Source organism: Cynara cardunculus (assembly GCF_001531365.2).
Source record: "Cynara cardunculus var. scolymus isolate 2C chromosome LG 1, CcrdV1, whole genome shotgun sequence".
NCBI lineage: Eukaryota > Viridiplantae > Streptophyta > Magnoliopsida > Asterales > Asteraceae > Cynara > Cynara cardunculus.
The window spans coordinates 38,813,681-38,832,199 of record NC_037528.1 but is presented as its reverse complement, the minus strand read 5'-3'; the positions used below and the strand labels follow the sequence as shown (position 1 = coordinate 38,832,199).

Below are 18,519 nucleotides of genomic sequence, written 5' to 3'. Positions count from 1 at the left end.
CGGTTGTGACTTCGGTATGTCTTCGTTTGGAACTAATCTATAGATTTTGATGAGGAAATAAGGGTGGCATATCAAGGAGAGGTGTACCATAGGATAAGGGTGACATATCAAGGAGAGGTGTACCTTCAGATATAAGGGTGGCATATCAAGGAGAGGTGTACCTTTGGATATAAGGGTGACATTTGTATGTGTGATTGTTATTATAGCTCTTGCTATTATGTCTCTTAAGATTGCAATAGTTTTGAGTTCTTACTTCTTTGTGATTTGAGGACTTAGGAATATTGCTCTTATTAGAAATGATAGTAATGATGTTATTGAGAAGGGGAAAACTTGGCTTATGGCCAATGGATTTGGATAAACTATGTTTTTGACAAAGTGTTTGATTTAGGAGGAACCAAAGAGGCTCTGGTTGTTCCTTGAAAGGAACCAGAGGGGCTCTAGTTGTTCCTCACATAGAACCAGAGGGGCTCTAGGTGATGGTTTGATTATGATGCAAGTCTTTTACAAATCTCTTACTTAAACCAGAGGCTCTATATCTATCATATAGAAGCTCTGTGTCAAAGGATTGTGTTTTAAAAATGTTCATAGGACTTCTTGCTTTTATTTTAACTTAGAGAATTTCTCATACCAAAAAGTCTTAAACAAAGAAGGATAAACCAGAGGGGCTCTGGTTGGTCTTCGCATTGAACCAGAGGGGCTCTGGTTGGTCATGGTTTTTGGGCCACAGGCTCTGGTTAGTAGAACCAGAAGCTCTGGTCATACATAAGCCTTCTATTTCACACTTTTTATACTTGGGAAACCATTTCATCCATCCTATGTACTAGACCTTGTAATTATATGAAGATTAACTTGTAAGGAGCTTTGGTTGGTGTAACTAGAAGCTCTGGTTAGAGGAACCAGAGGGGCTCTGGTCCTGCTATTTGATGAAAATCTTTGTTTGGTCTTTGCAACCAGAGGGTTGCTGGTCTTGATGAATTATGGATTTATGTTTCCATTATGTAAAAAGTTGATTTTAATTAATGTTTTGGTGATCTTCACCTTGCAACTACATGGAAAAAGGGATCTCACTAGACCTTCAGGTCTAACCCTCATTTTGTCTTTCAAATATGTATTGCAGGAACAACCGAGTTCAATGATAATAAAGGGAAAATATAACTTGTTTCCCTAAGTGCATAACTATTAGAAGATCAGCCTATGGATGAGTTTTGAAGTTGAATGTTATGTTGTACAAGAACATGTATTTTGGAATTTTTGAGTTGTGTATTTTGTATCTCAGTTTCTTGTATTTTGGACCTTAGTGGGATAATACATGTATTTATTTGGATGAATTATATGTTATATGCAATGTGAGATGTGGGGTGTTACAAACAAAGCTTAATCTAAGTTTTGGTTCCTTGTTACTTTTTAATTTGCAAGTATTTTTCAGTATTCTTCGTTACTGTCTCTTTCTATAGCAACCTTTCCAGCTTTCTTTACTTTTCGTGCAAGATTTACTTTTACGTCATTTACATTCAGTCATTTTCGTTTATGTCATTTACTTTTAAGCACTTACCTTAGTATGGGTGTTAGTGAAAGTTGTGAAATTACGCTAAGTGTTAGTTGATGTTTGCTTATTAATAGCAAATTATTTCACTATTCACAAATGGTATCAATATTTCATTTAGTAATCTTTGACAAATTGACACATGTTATTTTACTCAGATGAGTTGGACTTAAAATTAAGACAATGCAAATATTTTTCCTAGTTGTGTTATAGAGGCTATAAAGAGTGATCGTAATCTTATGGGTTGGAACTATATGGAAAGAAAAGCAAGATCTATACTAGTTTGAGATTGATGCATCACCAAGTGTACTTCCAACATATGGTCTAATCTGCACTTCGTTGGAAGACCGTTCAATTCAATAGTGTTGTAAAGAGCTATTTGTATAGCAATATTCATTTCATTTCGTTGCTGAAATCCAATCTAATCTTGCATCCATACTATCTTTTAATTATTGTTGCATTTTAATATTTGGTTACCAACTCTCGCAAAGATATTTTCTCTCTGAACCTTTATTGTTTCCAAAAACCTTTTCTGAAATCTCACTTTAAAGTTGACTTTTGTGACTCTCTTTACAATTTAAATCTTTGAGAAACGATATTTGGTATTACTTACCATTGTTACTTGATTTGGACGATACTTGTAAGTCTTGTATACTTGCATGATTTACTTGTCATTATTACCTTTTGAGGGCATAGATTCTTCCACACCATTGACCTATGATCCCCTCCCCCAATAGTACCCTCTTTTTGTAGGTACCTTCACTCTCCAATCTCCAACCTTGCTCCACTACTGTGTTCATCATCGGAAGAGGGAGTTGTGTTCATCGATGGTAGAGGTGAGGGATGGTTCAAAATTGATTTATCGATTTATAGAGGAAAGGGGGGGGGGGTAGTGTTCAGTGATGACAGAGCTGTAAAGCTTTTAGTTTCTTGCAGATGCTGATTTTAATACAAGGGTTGAGTCCAAATACCGATTTACAGCTCCGATTCACGAGAGGAGTTGTGTTCATCGATGGAAGAGGAGGATTGTGTTCATCGACGGAAAGGTTGTGCATCGACAGGAGTTTTATGTTTTTAAGGTTTTTCTTTTTTAAGGCTTTAAAAAGTTGTGCAAAAGCATCACCATAAAATGATGATGAAATATTTTATATCAAAGTAAAAAGTAAAAGAACAAAGGTATCCATGATTTAACTAAAGCTAAGATCAAACGATCCAATCTATGACAATAGTAGAACCATGTTGACCATGCATGTAACTATTTTGTTTGAGGGATCCGATTCAAATTTTCATATAATCGAAGGGACGAAATTTGTAATTTACTGTAGAAAATATGAATATTTAATATAAATTATATTTTTCTTTTTTCACTGAATATCGCGTTTAGCAAATAAACTAGTTAACTATTATTATTATTATTATATTATATTATAAAAATATTTTTATCATTTTTTGATTTTTAGAGAAAATTATATGTGTCATCCTTATAATTTACATGCTATAACGTATTATGTTCCTTTTCTAAAATATTTATTAATGTAGATTGTAGTTTTGTAATTTTTAATTATTATAGTTTTTTTTATTGTACTAGTCATAGATCAATCCATGATTAAGGATGAAAGATTTATAAAATACATAAAAAGGAAAAAAAAAACTGATATGGTTTTGTAGCTGAATGGTTCAGTCATGGGCTAACTGAATAAGCCCATACCAAACAATTAGATATGGCTATACGAATAAGTCATTTGGCTTATACAATCCATTAAATCACAACCGAACAGCCCCTTAAACCTCTAAAAAGATTCACGAACGAGCTTTTAAGTTATAAGAAAACTATCACAAAATGTGATTCCCAATACAAGTTAAGAAATAAAATAAAGCTCAACTAGTGGGAAATTAAAAGAGGAATGTTATTAATACATAATTGGAAGAAACCATACCCATCTTAATATATCAATTATTTTCTATAAAATTACAAAGTTCCCTTTAAATTATTAAGCAGCATTGCATACGTGACATCTTACTGTTTCAGACACACCTGTAGAGGAAAATAAAATTATCCAGCCAAAGAAACATAACATCAGGAGTCGGCTGCTCCTGCTCCTGATCCCGATCCTGCCAAAACAAACAATGTAACATCATTTCCAATAACTATCATCTCTATAAAAAAAAATTAATACATTTAATAAAATATTAATTACCTCTCCTTAACATTTAATTCCAATGCCTCTTACCTCTTATCTAGGGGTGTGCATGAGTCGAGCTTTTAACGAGCTACTCGAGCTCGAGCTCGTTTTCGACTCGGCTTGTTTGAAAACTCGATTAGACTTTTTGAGTCGAGCCGAGCCATTCGATCAAACATTTTGTCGAGCCAAGCATGCTTATATGTTCATAAATTATACAATAACGATATTAAATTATCAAACTCGAGCCTATAAACGAGTTAATCGAGAGTGTGAACGAGCATAGAGCTCGAGCTCGATGATTCAAAAAAAAATCGAGCCCGACTCGAATAACCTACTACTCAACTCGACTTGATCATTTACACCCCTACTCTTCCCTGTGGGAAATATTAAAATATTATTTCTCCCCTCTTAAATATTGGGTTTTAGAGATTTATCCAAATTTGAAGATTTTCACCTTCTCTATACTATATTAGCATACATTATAACATACCTATTCAAGCAAAAAAAAATCTCTAATAACACCAAAACCACTATTTAAGCAAAAAATGCTCTAAGATTCAAGCTTCATATCATCATCATTTAAGTTCTCTTGCAACTTCTTGTGAACAAACCTATATCCAACATATTCTCATATAGTAATCGACAATTTCATTCGTGTGTTTAATCTAGACTAGGAGATAAAATAGTCATTTTTGTTATCCAAACTATATATTCAGCTCAACAAACATACAACAATTTAACTTAATCCACACAAACAGCTTAATCTATCCATACAGGTGTTAATGAAAAAACAACTTAGATGAAGATGAGTCGATCGGGCAACTAATATTCTTGTAAATCTGTGTTCAAGCCGTGCAGGTTCAAAGGTCAAATCTAATCGTACTTGTGGGTTGGCATAATGAATTACAAATGGTGGTCACCCCCGTTTTACTCACCATCTACAAGGTTCCTCGGTATTCAAATACATACACATAGTCTAACAAGTAAGAAGGTGGACATCCTTATAAAATGCGTGACACCCAACTGCACTCGATTTACCTCCCTCATGATAGTCAGGAGAATGTACAGTGTAGTTTCATACCCTTTTTGCAGAAAATACATATATACACACACCAACATGCACTTCTTGCTAAGAGAAACCAAAGTTGACCAACTAGTATTCATCTTGAGTGATAGCCTTAAACCCTAAGGCCTACAAGTTAGAGCAATAACTACAAGTTAAATCGGAACTTAGAAAACAAGACAAGAAGTGAGCACTAACCTTTACGATGGCCATGATCTTCGATCTTAGCAAGTGAAACAGCAATCTGAGCAGCAAGAACGGCATTGTTCTTCACAAGAGCAATGTCTATGCCATATTAAGAACAATCTTCCACCAAAAAAGAAAAGTATAGTAAACAAATATCTCAATCAAGATTTTGCATTTGTTTGCTTTCTTGATATCTCAAATATAAAGAGCGATCCAGATAAAGCAAGGCTCCTTGCCTGCCCTTCCAGCCAAGTTGATTTAAGAAAATATAAAGTTAGTTTAAAAGGATACTTGACTCGAGAGAAGCTCCTCCGGTCAGGTCGTTCACTCTAGAAAGCAAGTAAGGAGTTTCAGCACTGCCCGTAATGCCCTTATCACTGAAATTAAGTAAATTAGACATAGATGCAGAAATATATCAACTACAAGTAGAAGCACAAATAAGTTGATGTTAAATGAGGTTATTTACCACTCGCTCCATCACATAATAAATGTAATTTTTAACTAGGCACACAATTTAATAAAACTTTGACTATATTAATAACAAAGTAGAGGAATCTAGACTAAAATGAATGTTATCGATATTTAGTAATCAGTGTTAATAGGTAAATGGGTAACTCGGAGTAAAACTTCAGAAACATAAGGAATGCAACATATTTTTGAACATCCTAAAAGGAAAAAATCTGTGTTTATTTTTGGGGGCATGTATCATTCATTAGAGATGGTTCTTACCCAGCTTCTCTGAGTGCTGTTTGTATAGCAGACTCTATAACGTTACCCGAAACAGAATGTTCTTTGGGTATAGGAACTGCTATCAGTATGCCCGATTTAAGATCGAGTTTCCTGTTGACCTCTGCGACCAATAATCACAACAAAATAAGCACATTTAATCAATGACTCAGCTGAAGAATGAGAATAAAGTTTGATGGTACTTGCCAATTAGTCGAGCACACTCTTCCGGTGAATCTAGTTGGCATGGTGCCTGGTTTGTCATTGACAAAATGAAGATCTTAAGGAAGGGTACTATAAAGTACACATATTTGTAAGTATAACCAAACATATGAATTTAGATAGCTTGGGAAACAAATGTATCATCATTAAATAGATTTCTGTAATCGTATATCACTTCCATACACTGAAAACATGCTCAAATTGTTCTAGTAACTTGTATTGTATTAATGGAATGTACAGTATAACTTCTTATGAATTCCCAAATAAAATTGATAAGTACTATATCAGTTCTATCATAGATCACTCACCAAGTGGCCTTTGGTCCAGTGGTACCAATCTAGCTTTTACAGCCCTTAGAGGCATAGACTGTGAATTTAAACTCTTCAGAGACATGGGTATGCGAATTTACACTCTTCAGAGACATGGGTATGTGAATTTTGTTTGCCATTCCAAAAGAGATAGGGAAAAGAAGAATCTCTAATCAATCAATACCAACTCTGTATTAAGTTATTTCTCGACATTTTTTTGTTGAAAAGTTGTAGAATATCCAGACACTCGTCCATTACACACAAAATATATATATTTTGGGAAGCAAAATAAAATAGAACTCCTAGGATGATGCAAGGTACACCGAGTAGAACAGAGTTGACGTCCATACCTTGCAGCCACTTTTTTCAGTAAAAAAAGCAGGAAAGTCATCAGTCTTGTAAGAAACAACACAAACTCCTTGAGTTTCCTAAAGCATTAGAAATTTATCGTCAACTGCCACTCTGCCAGCCCAAAATTATGTTTGCTTCTTATGAAAAATAAACATACCATATATTCTAGGGTTTTGGGAATATCTAATATGGACTTCACACCAGCAGATACTACAGCTATAGGAGTCTTTCCAAGCTCAGTAAGATCAGATGATATATCCAGAGCTGAAACAATGCAAGAATCAGAGAGACTTCAACCACTCAACAGTTACAAGCAGATGTATAATTCATGAAGGAAACAGGAAAAGAGCTTTATGCTTTCTAGAGTAGCAGTAACAGACGTCTTTTATGCTACATTAATCAAGTATAGAAGATATTCAACTGAGTAAATCATCACTTTACACTTGATAACAGTGAGGCAGATGGGTAGATTAGTGGTTTATATATATATCGTGTCTGAATAGATTTGCATGCATCTGGAAACAGTTTGGATAATGAGGCATTTTATAGACAGGTCCCAGGAGATTTTGACATGAAAATGGAAAAGTATAGTGTATAGTTTAGATTTCAATATGATCACATTACTTTAACTTGTAGACAAAATATTGTCCAATAATATTCTTAGAAGGAGTCCACTTATAAAAAACTACTGTCACAAGAAAAAAAGAAGTTTGTTTCAAATTTTGACATCAAGATAAAATTGATGTTCCTTACTTACCCATCCTTTTGAAAGATTGGACAAGGACTCATATTATTGATTATTTAATCAAGTGTACATTTATCTACGATGAAATTTGTTAAATTCCTACTCTAATTTGAAGTAGACTCTCCTCTTAGGATGGAAATCAAAAGAGAAAAAAAGAAATCAAAAGTAGAGAGCATAAAATAATAACTGACAGTTTTAGTCATGGCATAAGGTCTATAGTCCCGTTGTAAGACCAATGTCTACGTTCCTTAGTGAAGCTAAATTGTACAGAAGACAAGCAGACAACTACATTGAGTTTCCATCAAAGCAATTAAAATCAAATGAAGTGAAATATCTCAGAATAAGACATATATCAGAAAGCTTACTGGTTTCTCCATGTCTGTGGACTCCTCCAATACCCCCGGTCACAAATACAGATATGCCAACCTGAAGAGAACGAGCAGTTGGGTAATTCAAGCACATATGCATCCAATGTTTATCCCAAATTATTTGGAATAGGCTAAAGGTGAAACCAGAAGAACATCAAAACAGTGTAACCCAGGAACGAGAAAACATAATGAAATGAAGCCACCTAGGGTTACAACACACGAATGATGTCCTACCATGAACTCCTATCTAAGGCTAGCTCCCTTGATATAATGAACTCATGCAAACCTCCCTTCATTAGTTCCTCCTTGGAGAATGTAGCTGGCATCTACCTCTCCTAGCAACCTCTTCTTGGTATAATTCTCTTCTAATCGATGCATTTGGAGGTCTAAATTGAAGATGATCAAACCATGCTGCCTTGAGCCATTTTTTACCTCAGCTTTTCCTCAATTGATGTCACCCCAACTTTCTCTCATACTCATTTCTAATACTGCCGTTCATTTGAGTCTAACGTCTTATGCAAAATGATAGATTATTTTGCCACAAATTTCCTTGGTACTATTATGAGTGCACCACTAAAAGTAAAAGCGATAAAGCTTAAGTTCAAATATGAGCTTCAAGTAAATATATCACATATGTATTTTGTTATGTGTGTGTGTATATATATTTCCCCGGTCACACAAATTGATGTTCATTGCATTTTGGTTTTCAATATGATAGACCACGGTTACACCAAAATTGAAGTTCACTTTGATCTTTAAATATTTAAATTACGAACTATGAAATAATATCTATATGTTATTTGTTAATTTCAGATGTAGATATACAATATATTCAATGCACCCTCATACTCTTATTTCTCTGAAAGCGCTGAATTGCCTTGTATATATCTCAAGTGGCTTCAATAGTACTTGTTCAACACACAAGACTATCAAAACTTCTTGTGATATCAACCACTGTACCCTACAACAAACTTCCTCATCAATCTTCCCAACTCTCTGTAAAACAACATGCAAAATGTATTAACCTGAAAGAGAAAACCAGCAATAGAGCACGCACCATTGAAGCAAAGATCATGGTTGCAGACACGGTAGTTCCACCGCTACTTCTTGTAGTCACCTGCATAGACTAAGAATCAACATCTGGATGTAGAGCTCATCATCTGTAAATGAGTTGAGACTAGTCCTATTGACAGGTCAAGTACAACGTTTACATGGGTTTATTGAGTTTGAGCTTCACACACATAATAGACGAAGTACCACTTTGATGAATTCAATCAACTAAACAATCAAATAAAAATCACAATAGAACCAAACTAAAAGCACTCAAGTAGATTACTTATAGTGCCAAGTAAATGAAGTATCTGAAATATAGAACGCTCAATCTAGTGACTGCTGATTTTAAGGGGAAAAGCTTCAGTCAAATGAGGCTCTAACCGTTACTTGAAACATAGCAGACACAAAGTGAAATTAACAAATGCAACAGAAAGAAGTGAAAAACATGGGGCATAAATGAACAAGGATCTAGACTCGAGGCATACTCACAACATAAGCAATGTCCCTTCGAGATATCTTTCGAGCCTTGGGTCCTAGCTTAGCTAACATCTCCAGTTCTTCAGCACTGAGACCTACAAGTAAAAAACAAGTCTTGCAATACTAAACGGCGAACATGGGAATGAGCTAAAACTTGAAGAATGAAACAGTTAGATGATATATAGCTTAAAATCCACTTCTCGACAAAATGCAGAGCCCAAAAGAGGTGTCCCTCACTAGCCTTCCACCCAGCACAGACATGACCACAATTTCCCTTGATGATAGTTGTTAAAAGCGCGGCGCGCCTAAGGCACGCCTAGGCTCGGAGGCTCAAGGTCTTGGGCTTTTCTAAGTCGAGGCTAGGCATATGCACGAGGCTCACTAAGGCCCTGAGCCTTGGCTGAGGCACCTTGTGGGCCTAGGCACGCATCATAAAGAGTTATTAAATACCAAGTCAAACCCCAATATTAAATAAGTTTTCTCATCTTCTTATCTCCTAGACATCTTAAAAAAAGAGTTATTAAATAGATGAGATAAGTCAAGCCCTATTACTAAATACCCGGTTCTTGTAACTTCAAGCTTATTTCTCTATAAATACCCAGACCTTAAAACTTCTCCCTCATGGCTCACGCTTTAAACCCTTCTCCCTTCTGCCTCTATCAAAGTATTGTTGGTTGCTGCAATGGAGGCTTGTACTTGCTACATATTTGAGTTGTGTGTGTATAAGTTTTCTATATAAGATGCGCCTCATGACCCCTGGATGCCGAAGGCTTCCTTGGGGTAATCTCGTAGTTCCACCCCTTTGCGCCTAAGTGCGCCTTCAGCCTTAACAACTTTGCTCTTGATTAAACCCCAATCAATTGTTATATTTCACAGGTAATGGATAAGTGATTAGTGGTGATTACCTAGTATCAGCACCCAAACACCCCATTGAACATAAAAATAAATATTTCTTGGTTAATGATCAGGATACCCTCAAACAAATTAACATTTCAACTTATTCGCCTCATACACATCTGGTAGAAAAGAAATGTCAAACTGAAATGGACAAAAGTGCAGAAACAGAAGAACCATACATATCACCTTGTTCGTGCATGAGATACAGACTAGCTAAACTTTGTAGAATGTGAGTACTAACAGCGGTTTATTGGGTTTCAGCTATGAAAAAAGTAGGTAATCCTGGAGTGAAGGAGCTCAGAAATAAAAATAAATGGCATCCTTTCACACGAAATTATTTAAAATGTTTGTATTTTCAACTAGATCCTCGGAAGCCACTAAAACCATGACAACGGAACTCATGACACTCACTTAAAAAAATGAAAATTATTGATATGATGCTCAATGACAGGTCGGAATCACTAGAACAACTTTCATGGTCTTATTTTCAATATGGCAGAATGGATGGATGTAAGAAATGACTTGATGGCTGATAGATAATTCTCGAAGAGTCATCTTCTGAGGGATTTGGCCATTTTGCGAAAAATGTGGACTATGAATCCTATAGAAAAATGAATCTTGATGGCTATCAGCACATTTATGTACAGAAATATGGGGCTGTGCTATGCTGGTTGTGGATCACGCCCTCACACTTAATATCATAATAATGCATCTCAGTTGACAACCGGCAAAAAGAATTAAGGGATAATATTAACACCTATGCATGGAATGCCATCTAAAATAGCAATAGTAGCAGGAACAGCTCCATTTTCCTTCAGAATGGCCTCCAGCTCTTTTGCAGTCTCCAAATTCTGAGGATAGGGCATGCCTGACAAACAGGAACAATATAGTTAGAAAGAAAAATGGCAAATATATACAATAAACTGAACAGCATGAAGTATTGCACAGATCTCAATTGCTGGAGCCCCAAACTACCCAAATCTGATGATATAATTGTAATTATATCAGCTCACTTGCTCCCTATAGTCTAAAAGGATGTTCAATTATGTCTTTCTGGTTGTTTTGGGCTTCTCATCCTAGTTAAATACGCAGATCTCACCTCTACCCTGAGAGGGAGAGCGGCTGTTTCCATGACAGCTTGAGCAAAAGTGTGAGTGAAAAACAAGAACTGAATCTAATTAAAAGTGAGCAACAGAAAGAGAAAGAAGACAGAAGGGAGAGGCATAATGAAACGTTAAGAGTGTAAGGCACATAAACACATAAAGAAAGTAAAACACCCAACCCTCCTCCTGGTTAAATACAGTTAGGGGTTATTTGATCTTTTTTGTATCAAGTCCTTTATCTATTAAGCTGTCTATAAGCAATAATTTGTTTGAATGAATTAAGATAAATTGTTGCTTGATTTTTGTCCTGAATAAATAGTTAAAAACAAAAATTACCATTTTAACCTTATGTCTACATAAATCTTGATGAAAATTATTTGTTTGATAAATCTTCTGAATGACAAAAAACAAAATTGTATGAAGTTATAAAAAATAACACAAATTCAATGAGTTCATTACACAATACTTGATAACTTAAAATATATTAAAACAATTAAGAATCATTACTTGATGACAATTTTTAACTTATGCACTTGTTGGTTGGCTATTTATTTTTTAATGAGACGTGTGATTAAAATATGTAGGATCAGCTTAATTTTGGAAAAATTCCTAGCTTAATGCATTAAGATAGGGTGGGTTGTTGTATGATGTTAAGCCCATTTCTTAGTATTAAGTTAAAATCAAATATTTTAATATAGCTTAATCAGTTAAGCTAACCACCCCTTAAGCTTATTAGGTTGAAATCAAACACCCTCTCCTCTAGGCAATTTTTACCTTGTCTTTTTACGGTTCCTTTTCCGGCGACTTTGCTCCATTGAGCAGATCGTTTCCTCCTCTGCACCATCTTACGTCTTCTTCTTCTCCTCCCTCCCACCCTCCCCCTCCCCCTGTTCTCTCCTTGTGTTTGTAGGTGACTCAATGACACTGCCACCATCATAAAACCAACTTCAGCACCACCTCCTGTCCTCACCAAACGTCGCCAGAGTCACCATCCAAAAGCGCCTTTCATCGTCACCAACGTCAGCAGTCTACCGGTGGCATTGCCACCGATGGTATTGTCTCTCTCCTTGTCTGTTTTTCTCCTCTGCCTCCTGCCTCCCTCTGCCTTCTCTTTCTTCTTTTTAAATTGATTATCCCCCCTACTCTGCCACTCCCCTTGCTTACCTCATCTGTATTGCCCCTCCCTCCCTTGCCTTCCCCGATCCTGACCCCCTCTCTCCGCCATGCTTTCCTCATTCCCTGATCCAGACCACCTTCCCCCGTCTTCCCCCTTTTTCTTCCCTTCCCCCTACCTCGTGCCATTGTGTCCTGCCCTGCCCTCCCTTCCCTGGATTGTAATTTGGCTTTTACTACTTTTAGCTTATTAGCTCGTTTTTGTGGGTTTTACAGTACCATAGTTATTGTGTTAGTTATTACAGTCTATATTCATGTAAATTGTTGAGTAATTTCTTTGATTGCTTGATTGTACTTTAAGATATGAAATTTACTTTACTTTGTTCCTATATAGTATTCGGCTTTGTATATCTGTACAGATCGTAATAGTTGTATTGTATTTTATGAGCTATAGTGGTATATTTTTGTATCTAGACTGACACTTTATTTATGCTTTTATGTGCCTTTATAGCTTTCGGTCTTTATATTGTGTCCTAATTTGCCTCGTAACTTCTAGGTGGGTTTTCCTTGTTCGTTTGGTTTCTTATTATTTGTTGTTTTAGCTATATTTATGGTACTTCGAATTGTGTTGTAGTGTGTGTGGTTCCTTGCAAATACATTGTAGGGGAAAGCATAGTTCTTTGAGGTTATGTCTTCTTCGAGGGTCAAGGGGTAGATGGGGAGGGAGGAAGGAGAATAGTTGATCCTAGGATAGGATTCATAAAGGTAGCTTGCATGTGAAAGCTTTGAGTGGCATACTTAAAATTAATAGATATGTTAAGGAAGCAAAAAGTGATCATTGAGTGCATTCAGCAGACTAAGTGGAAGAGAAGTGAACTAGGGAGGGAAACAGGTACAAGTTATGGTATTTAGGACTAGTTAGCACAAGAATCATGTTGGCTAAGGAGCTCAACGCCAACATGGTAGGGGTGAATCGGTGTAGTGACAAGATTATAGCGCTACGAGTAGTGATTATTGGTGGAGATAGTTAAATTCATCTGTGCATACGCATGGTAGGCAGGTTTGGGGAATTAGAAAAGAGGAGTTTCTTGGACTTCTGGATAAACTGCTGAGAGGCTTGTCGGGAATCCATTACATATTTCTAAGGGGTCTCTTTATTGACAATATTAGGGGGTTGCAGATGGATACCGGTGAGCTATTGGGGGTTTGGCTTGGCGGTACGAAACGAAAAAGGTCATACCCTCCTGAATTTCACCATCACACATGACCTTATGGTGATTAACTCTTGCTCTAGAAAGCGGGAAGAGCACCTGCATGGGGGCATGATCTAGGGGTGATTAACTCCTGCTTTAGAAACCGAGAAGAACATCTGATCACCTTTAGAAGCAGGGGCATAGAACCCAAATTGATTATCTCATTATGCATTTGGTATTGCAGAACTTGTAGGGATTGCAAGGTGTTTCCAGAAGAGAATGTGCCTCACAATATAGCTTGTTGGTAATGGACTTGTACATGAGCAAGGGTGTTGTAGAGAGCATGAAAGACATTAGGCCGAGAATCATGTAGGAGAGGGTAGTCTTGAAGTTAGTGAATGAGCAGGGGCCAGATGCAGCGGAAATGTGGAGTAGAGTAGCCCACATTGTTAGAGTTGTGGCCACGGATACACTAGGAGTAGGTCAGCGAGGACTAAGAACCACAAGAACTCTTGATGGTGGAACGAAGACGTACATGCAAAGGTTATGTGAAACAAACGCGTTTTAAGGAGCCCATAGATTGCCAAGAGGACGAAAAAAGAAGTAGGTTAAGGGATTTGTACAAAGAAACAAAGTGAAAGGCGAAAAAGCAATGACTATGGCAAAGGACGAGGCATTGAGATGTGCAGAAGGTTAGATAAAATCCTAGGAGCAGAGCCGTCAAGAATTAGGAAAAGTAAGGACAATTAAGGATGAGAACGAGTGGGTCTTAGTACAGGATGAGGACATTAAGGGTGGGGTACGTACTTTCGTACGATACTTAATTAGGCTAAAAGAAAGAGAAGGTGAGGTAGATGGAGTAAGTATAAAGACCATAGAATCTTTCTTTCTACCGGCAAATTAACATATGATAAGTGAATGGGGCAATAAGAAAGATGGGAAAAGGTAAGATCGTAGGTCTAGACCGGATCCCCATTAAGGTGTGATTGTGTTTGGGGGAGGAGGGGTCGCAGTGGTTACCAAAGCTTTTCAGCATCAAAGTGAGGATTTTAATATGCCTGAAAAACGAAGGCTTAGTGTGGTGGTACCGCGCTATAAGAACAAAGAAGATGTGTGGCAATGTGGTAATTATCATTGTATAAATTTACTCAGCCACCGCAAATGATTGAGGCGAGGATGTGGCACGAAACTAGGTGACGGAGAACCAATTTGGCTTCATGCCAAGGAGGTTGACTATTGAGACAATCCACTTTCTCAAACGCCTCATGGAAAAGAATAGAGAGCATAGTAGGGATTTACACGTGGTGTTCATAGATCTCGAGAAGGCCTATGATAGTGTTCCTCGTGCGTGATTTGGAGGAGCTTGGAAAAGAAGTGGTACCATGGAGATATGTTAGAGCGACTCAGGATATGTACGAACAGACCAGGACTTGTGTCAGAACATGAGTACGTGAGATGAAACATTTCCTGATGGAGATAGAACTACACCAAGGATCGGCACCAAGTCTATTCCTATTTGTCGTGATTTTAGATGAGATTTCCCGAGGGATACTCTTCTAGTGTATGTTATTTGCGGATGACATTGTGCTTATTGTAGAGAGTGAATGAGATTGGGGCAGTAGAAGGTGGCATCGGAAACACATGGAATACGCATTAGCAACTCTAAAACCGGATATGTATGGTGCAATTTCAACAAGTAGTGTATTGACAAGGGCATAAGTCAACATTGGGGGGCAAAGGATACCCTAAAAGAACAACTTAAAATATCTAGGCTCCTTAATTAAGAAGGAGGCAAGGTTAAGGATGACATGACGCATCCAATAAAGACACAATGGTTGAAGTGGAGGGCTGCTACGAGGGTGTTGTGTGACAAGAAGGTCATGCTAAAACTAAAAGACCAGTTTTATAGAGTACCCATCAGGCCAGCTCCTCATACGACTCAAGAAAAAATTATTCAAAGTTTTATTTACGAACAAATTATAACAAATAGGATAGGAATTCTTAAAATAAATTGGCCTACAATTTTACTCTTATTAATTTAGCGCCCTTACTGAAATATAAAAAATCATTTGTACTCATAACTCAAGTTGAAGAATTCTCAAATATCTTTTTCCCTAAGATGTTCTTCTATTAAGTGGTCTTTAACCCCTACAGGTCGAAGTGTTGGGCGGCAAGAAGGCCCATGAGTGGAAGTTGTTAATTGCTGAATTGTGGATGCTAAGCTACACACATAGTTAGACCATGTTTGGTAGGATTTACAGAACGTATTTCGAGCCAGATTGGGAGATTCGGCCAATCAAGGATAGGTTGAGAGAGAAATAATGCAATACTTTGGACACCATCATTAGACACTTAGCGGCTCCAGTGAGGAGGGTAGAAACTGTGACGATCAAAGGTGCAAGGAGTGTGGGCCACCAAGGGGATGTGGTTAAGCAACTAAGGATAGACATGGAAGCCTTAGGCACATCGGAGGTGATGACCTAGATGATTTTGTGGAGACGCGAGATTAGAGTAGCGTAGTAGGGAGTGTAACCTATATAATGTAGCTAGGCTATGCATGATGAAGGGCGCTAAAGAGGTAGGGCCGTGGGTAGGGAATTGGCTTACCATGTCTTGTTGTCTTATAGACTTACGGTTGTTGCTCCTTTGCACCTGCGTTTGTTTCTTTGGTGCAACTTGCTTTTCCCTAGCCTTGATCTCCTTTTCATATTTAATTGTTTAGCCTTTTCGGGCAAGCTTTTTTTGCAAGCCAGGAATATTCACAGAAACAACTACTCTATTCCTTGTGATAGAAGACAAATCTACATACATCCCACCTCCGGATAGGATATATTGGGTTTATTTGGTTTGGTTTATTGATTACACATCTACACCAAGCATAATTTATCATGTTATAAATCTGATATGATAGGTCTTGACATGTGTTCTCCTACCGGATAGAGCAAGCAATCAATCTCAAACTATTTGATTATGCTAAAAATGAACCCAAAAAAAAATCACAAATCAGTAAATCCAGAAAAGAATACAAAGAGGTGAATCCCTTAGAATTCATGAACATGAATGAGGCCCTTCCAAACAAACACATATCTAAGGTCAACTATAAATTCAACTCTCCCAACTCTCTATAATACATCCAACAAGCCAATTTTCACCAACGTCTACATTTCCTAACGACCTCCTCTTGGTACAAGTCTCATCTTCCAATTGTCAAAAGCCTATATTGAAGATGACCAACCATCTCAATATGTGTTGCCTCAACTTCTCCTCAACGAATGTCATCCCAACATTCTCCTGCCAAAAAGAATCCTACTTTATATCTATGAACATACATCGACTTGAAAATTTGAATTTTTGCAAGTCATATTGTGTGTGCATGCATAGTATTGTTCCTTGCAAATACAATTCATCACAGAAGTAGTCAAGTAGCTCAGAAAACGGTCCATACATAGTGTTGTTCTATGTCATATACTATATAATATAATCCAAAACCAAAAGCTACCATCATTCCCTTTGAACCATAGCTTCTTATTGATCATTCGGCGTATAAATTGAGGATATGTGAATATCTATATAAAAAACCAAGTTATACCATGAGATATTATAGTGGACTCCAGAGCAACAACCGCTTTCCCATTTGATAAAGCCGTAGAAACATCATGAGAGATCTTAATTGTCCCCGGAGCCGCATTCTCATTTCCACCCTAGTTGAATAACGAAATTGCAAGGAAAAAACGAGTCTTAAATTATTACACAAGTCATTGAAAATTATCATAAAATCGAAAAGTAATTTGCAGAATACATAATCAGACACGGTGATTATGTAGGAGAATGCAAATAATTGCATTAACATTGATAGAAGTTTAGGGCTAGATCATACGTGTTTTGAAGGTTGGCGTAACTTTGTTTGTTTTGTTACCTTGGTGCCTGATTTTGTGATGTTGAAATGACGATGGAGGTTGACCAGCCTTGAAAAGGCGTTATGAGCCATTGCAGAAGCTCCCCGACGAGAGTTGTGAAAAAATTTGCAGTTGCCACCGCCTGGTGAATCCTCGCTACTTTGGCGTTCCCTTTCTTCTTCTAGTATTCAATGGACGTCCAATAATGAAGGGGAAACGATGGACCAAGTTATTACCAATATTTGATTGTTTTAAATCGTTTATGGTGGATTAAATCTATATATAAAAACTTGTGTTTTTATCAATTTACACGGGATGGTTAAATTTGAGACTGAAATGCACCGGATTAATCCTTGTATCATGCATGATTCGTGTGTAGGTTTGAAACTAAAAGATTATCAAGGGGTTTAGATTATTTGTTACACTTCTCATGTTAACCCTCTTCTTACATGATCTTTTTACTTTAAATGTAAAATATTAAATATATAGAGATTATGTTTAAAGGAAAATCGTAAAAAATGAAAAACTAATGAATAACCAATCATCGGTATGGGTATACAAGTAATTTATTAGACTGAATGTACTTTAAGTGTAATTAGTATAATGTAGAGGACACTTCCTACGTAATTAATATCTCTATATAGAGAGAGAGACTGATTGTAATTAGGTTATATATGCAATCAATACACAAAACCCTTTTGGTTTATCTTAGTACGAGAGCCAAGTTACCAAAACCCTACCCTCTTGGTCACGCCACTACAAGGATGATCGTCCGTTGCGGCCGACGCCGCTATTAATCTGACCGTCCACTTCACCCTTCTGTTAATCTGACAGACCGCTATCGTCATCGCTACTAGAATCTACCGTCCGCTGCCGTCGTCGCCACTGCTGCTAGAACCTTAATTTTTCATTTTCAATCTTCTTTTCTTTTACGGTACATTACTACATCATGGCTAAATTGGCGACCATTGCCATGTCTACGGTTGTATACATAATCAATCACATGCCTTCGCAAACCTCATCAAACAAATCACCGTTCAAACATCTTTTCAAACGATCTCCCAATTGATCTTTTCTTCGGGTCTTTGGTTG

General features: G+C 37.0%; 1 protein-coding gene across 1 annotated transcript; it reads right to left on the bottom strand.

Annotated features, from left to right (window-relative positions):
• Positions 1-3,429: 3,429 nt before the first annotated feature.
• Positions 3,430-17,628, bottom strand: LOC112527173 (pseudouridine-5'-phosphate glycosidase). The gene is made up of 13 exons (XM_025137637.1): positions 17,448-17,628; positions 17,121-17,232; positions 10,880-10,990; positions 9,238-9,320; positions 8,753-8,812; positions 7,693-7,753; positions 6,740-6,846; positions 6,582-6,659; positions 5,909-5,954; positions 5,705-5,825; positions 5,267-5,352; positions 4,988-5,074; positions 3,430-3,655 (listed from the first exon to the last, which is right to left on the bottom strand). Exons 1-13 carry the CDS (start codon positions 17,517-17,519, stop codon positions 3,621-3,623), a joined length of 1,059 nt encoding a protein of 352 aa, XP_024993405.1. The 5' UTR covers positions 17,520-17,628; the 3' UTR covers positions 3,430-3,620.
• Positions 17,629-18,519: the final 891 nt, after the last annotated feature.

Coding starts and splice junctions, on each gene's coding strand:
- LOC112527173 (XM_025137637.1), bottom strand. CDS start 17,519: ATGGCTCATAACGCCTTTTCAAGGCTGGTCAACCTCCATCGTCATTTC. Junction 7,754..8,752: donor CCATGATCTTTGCTTCAATG/GTGCGTGCTCTA, acceptor CGTTCTCTTCAG/GTTGGCATATCTGTATTTGT. Junction 6,847..7,692: donor CCACAGACATGGAGAAACCA/GTAAGCTTTCTG, acceptor GCATTGTTTCAG/CTCTGGATATATCATCTGAT.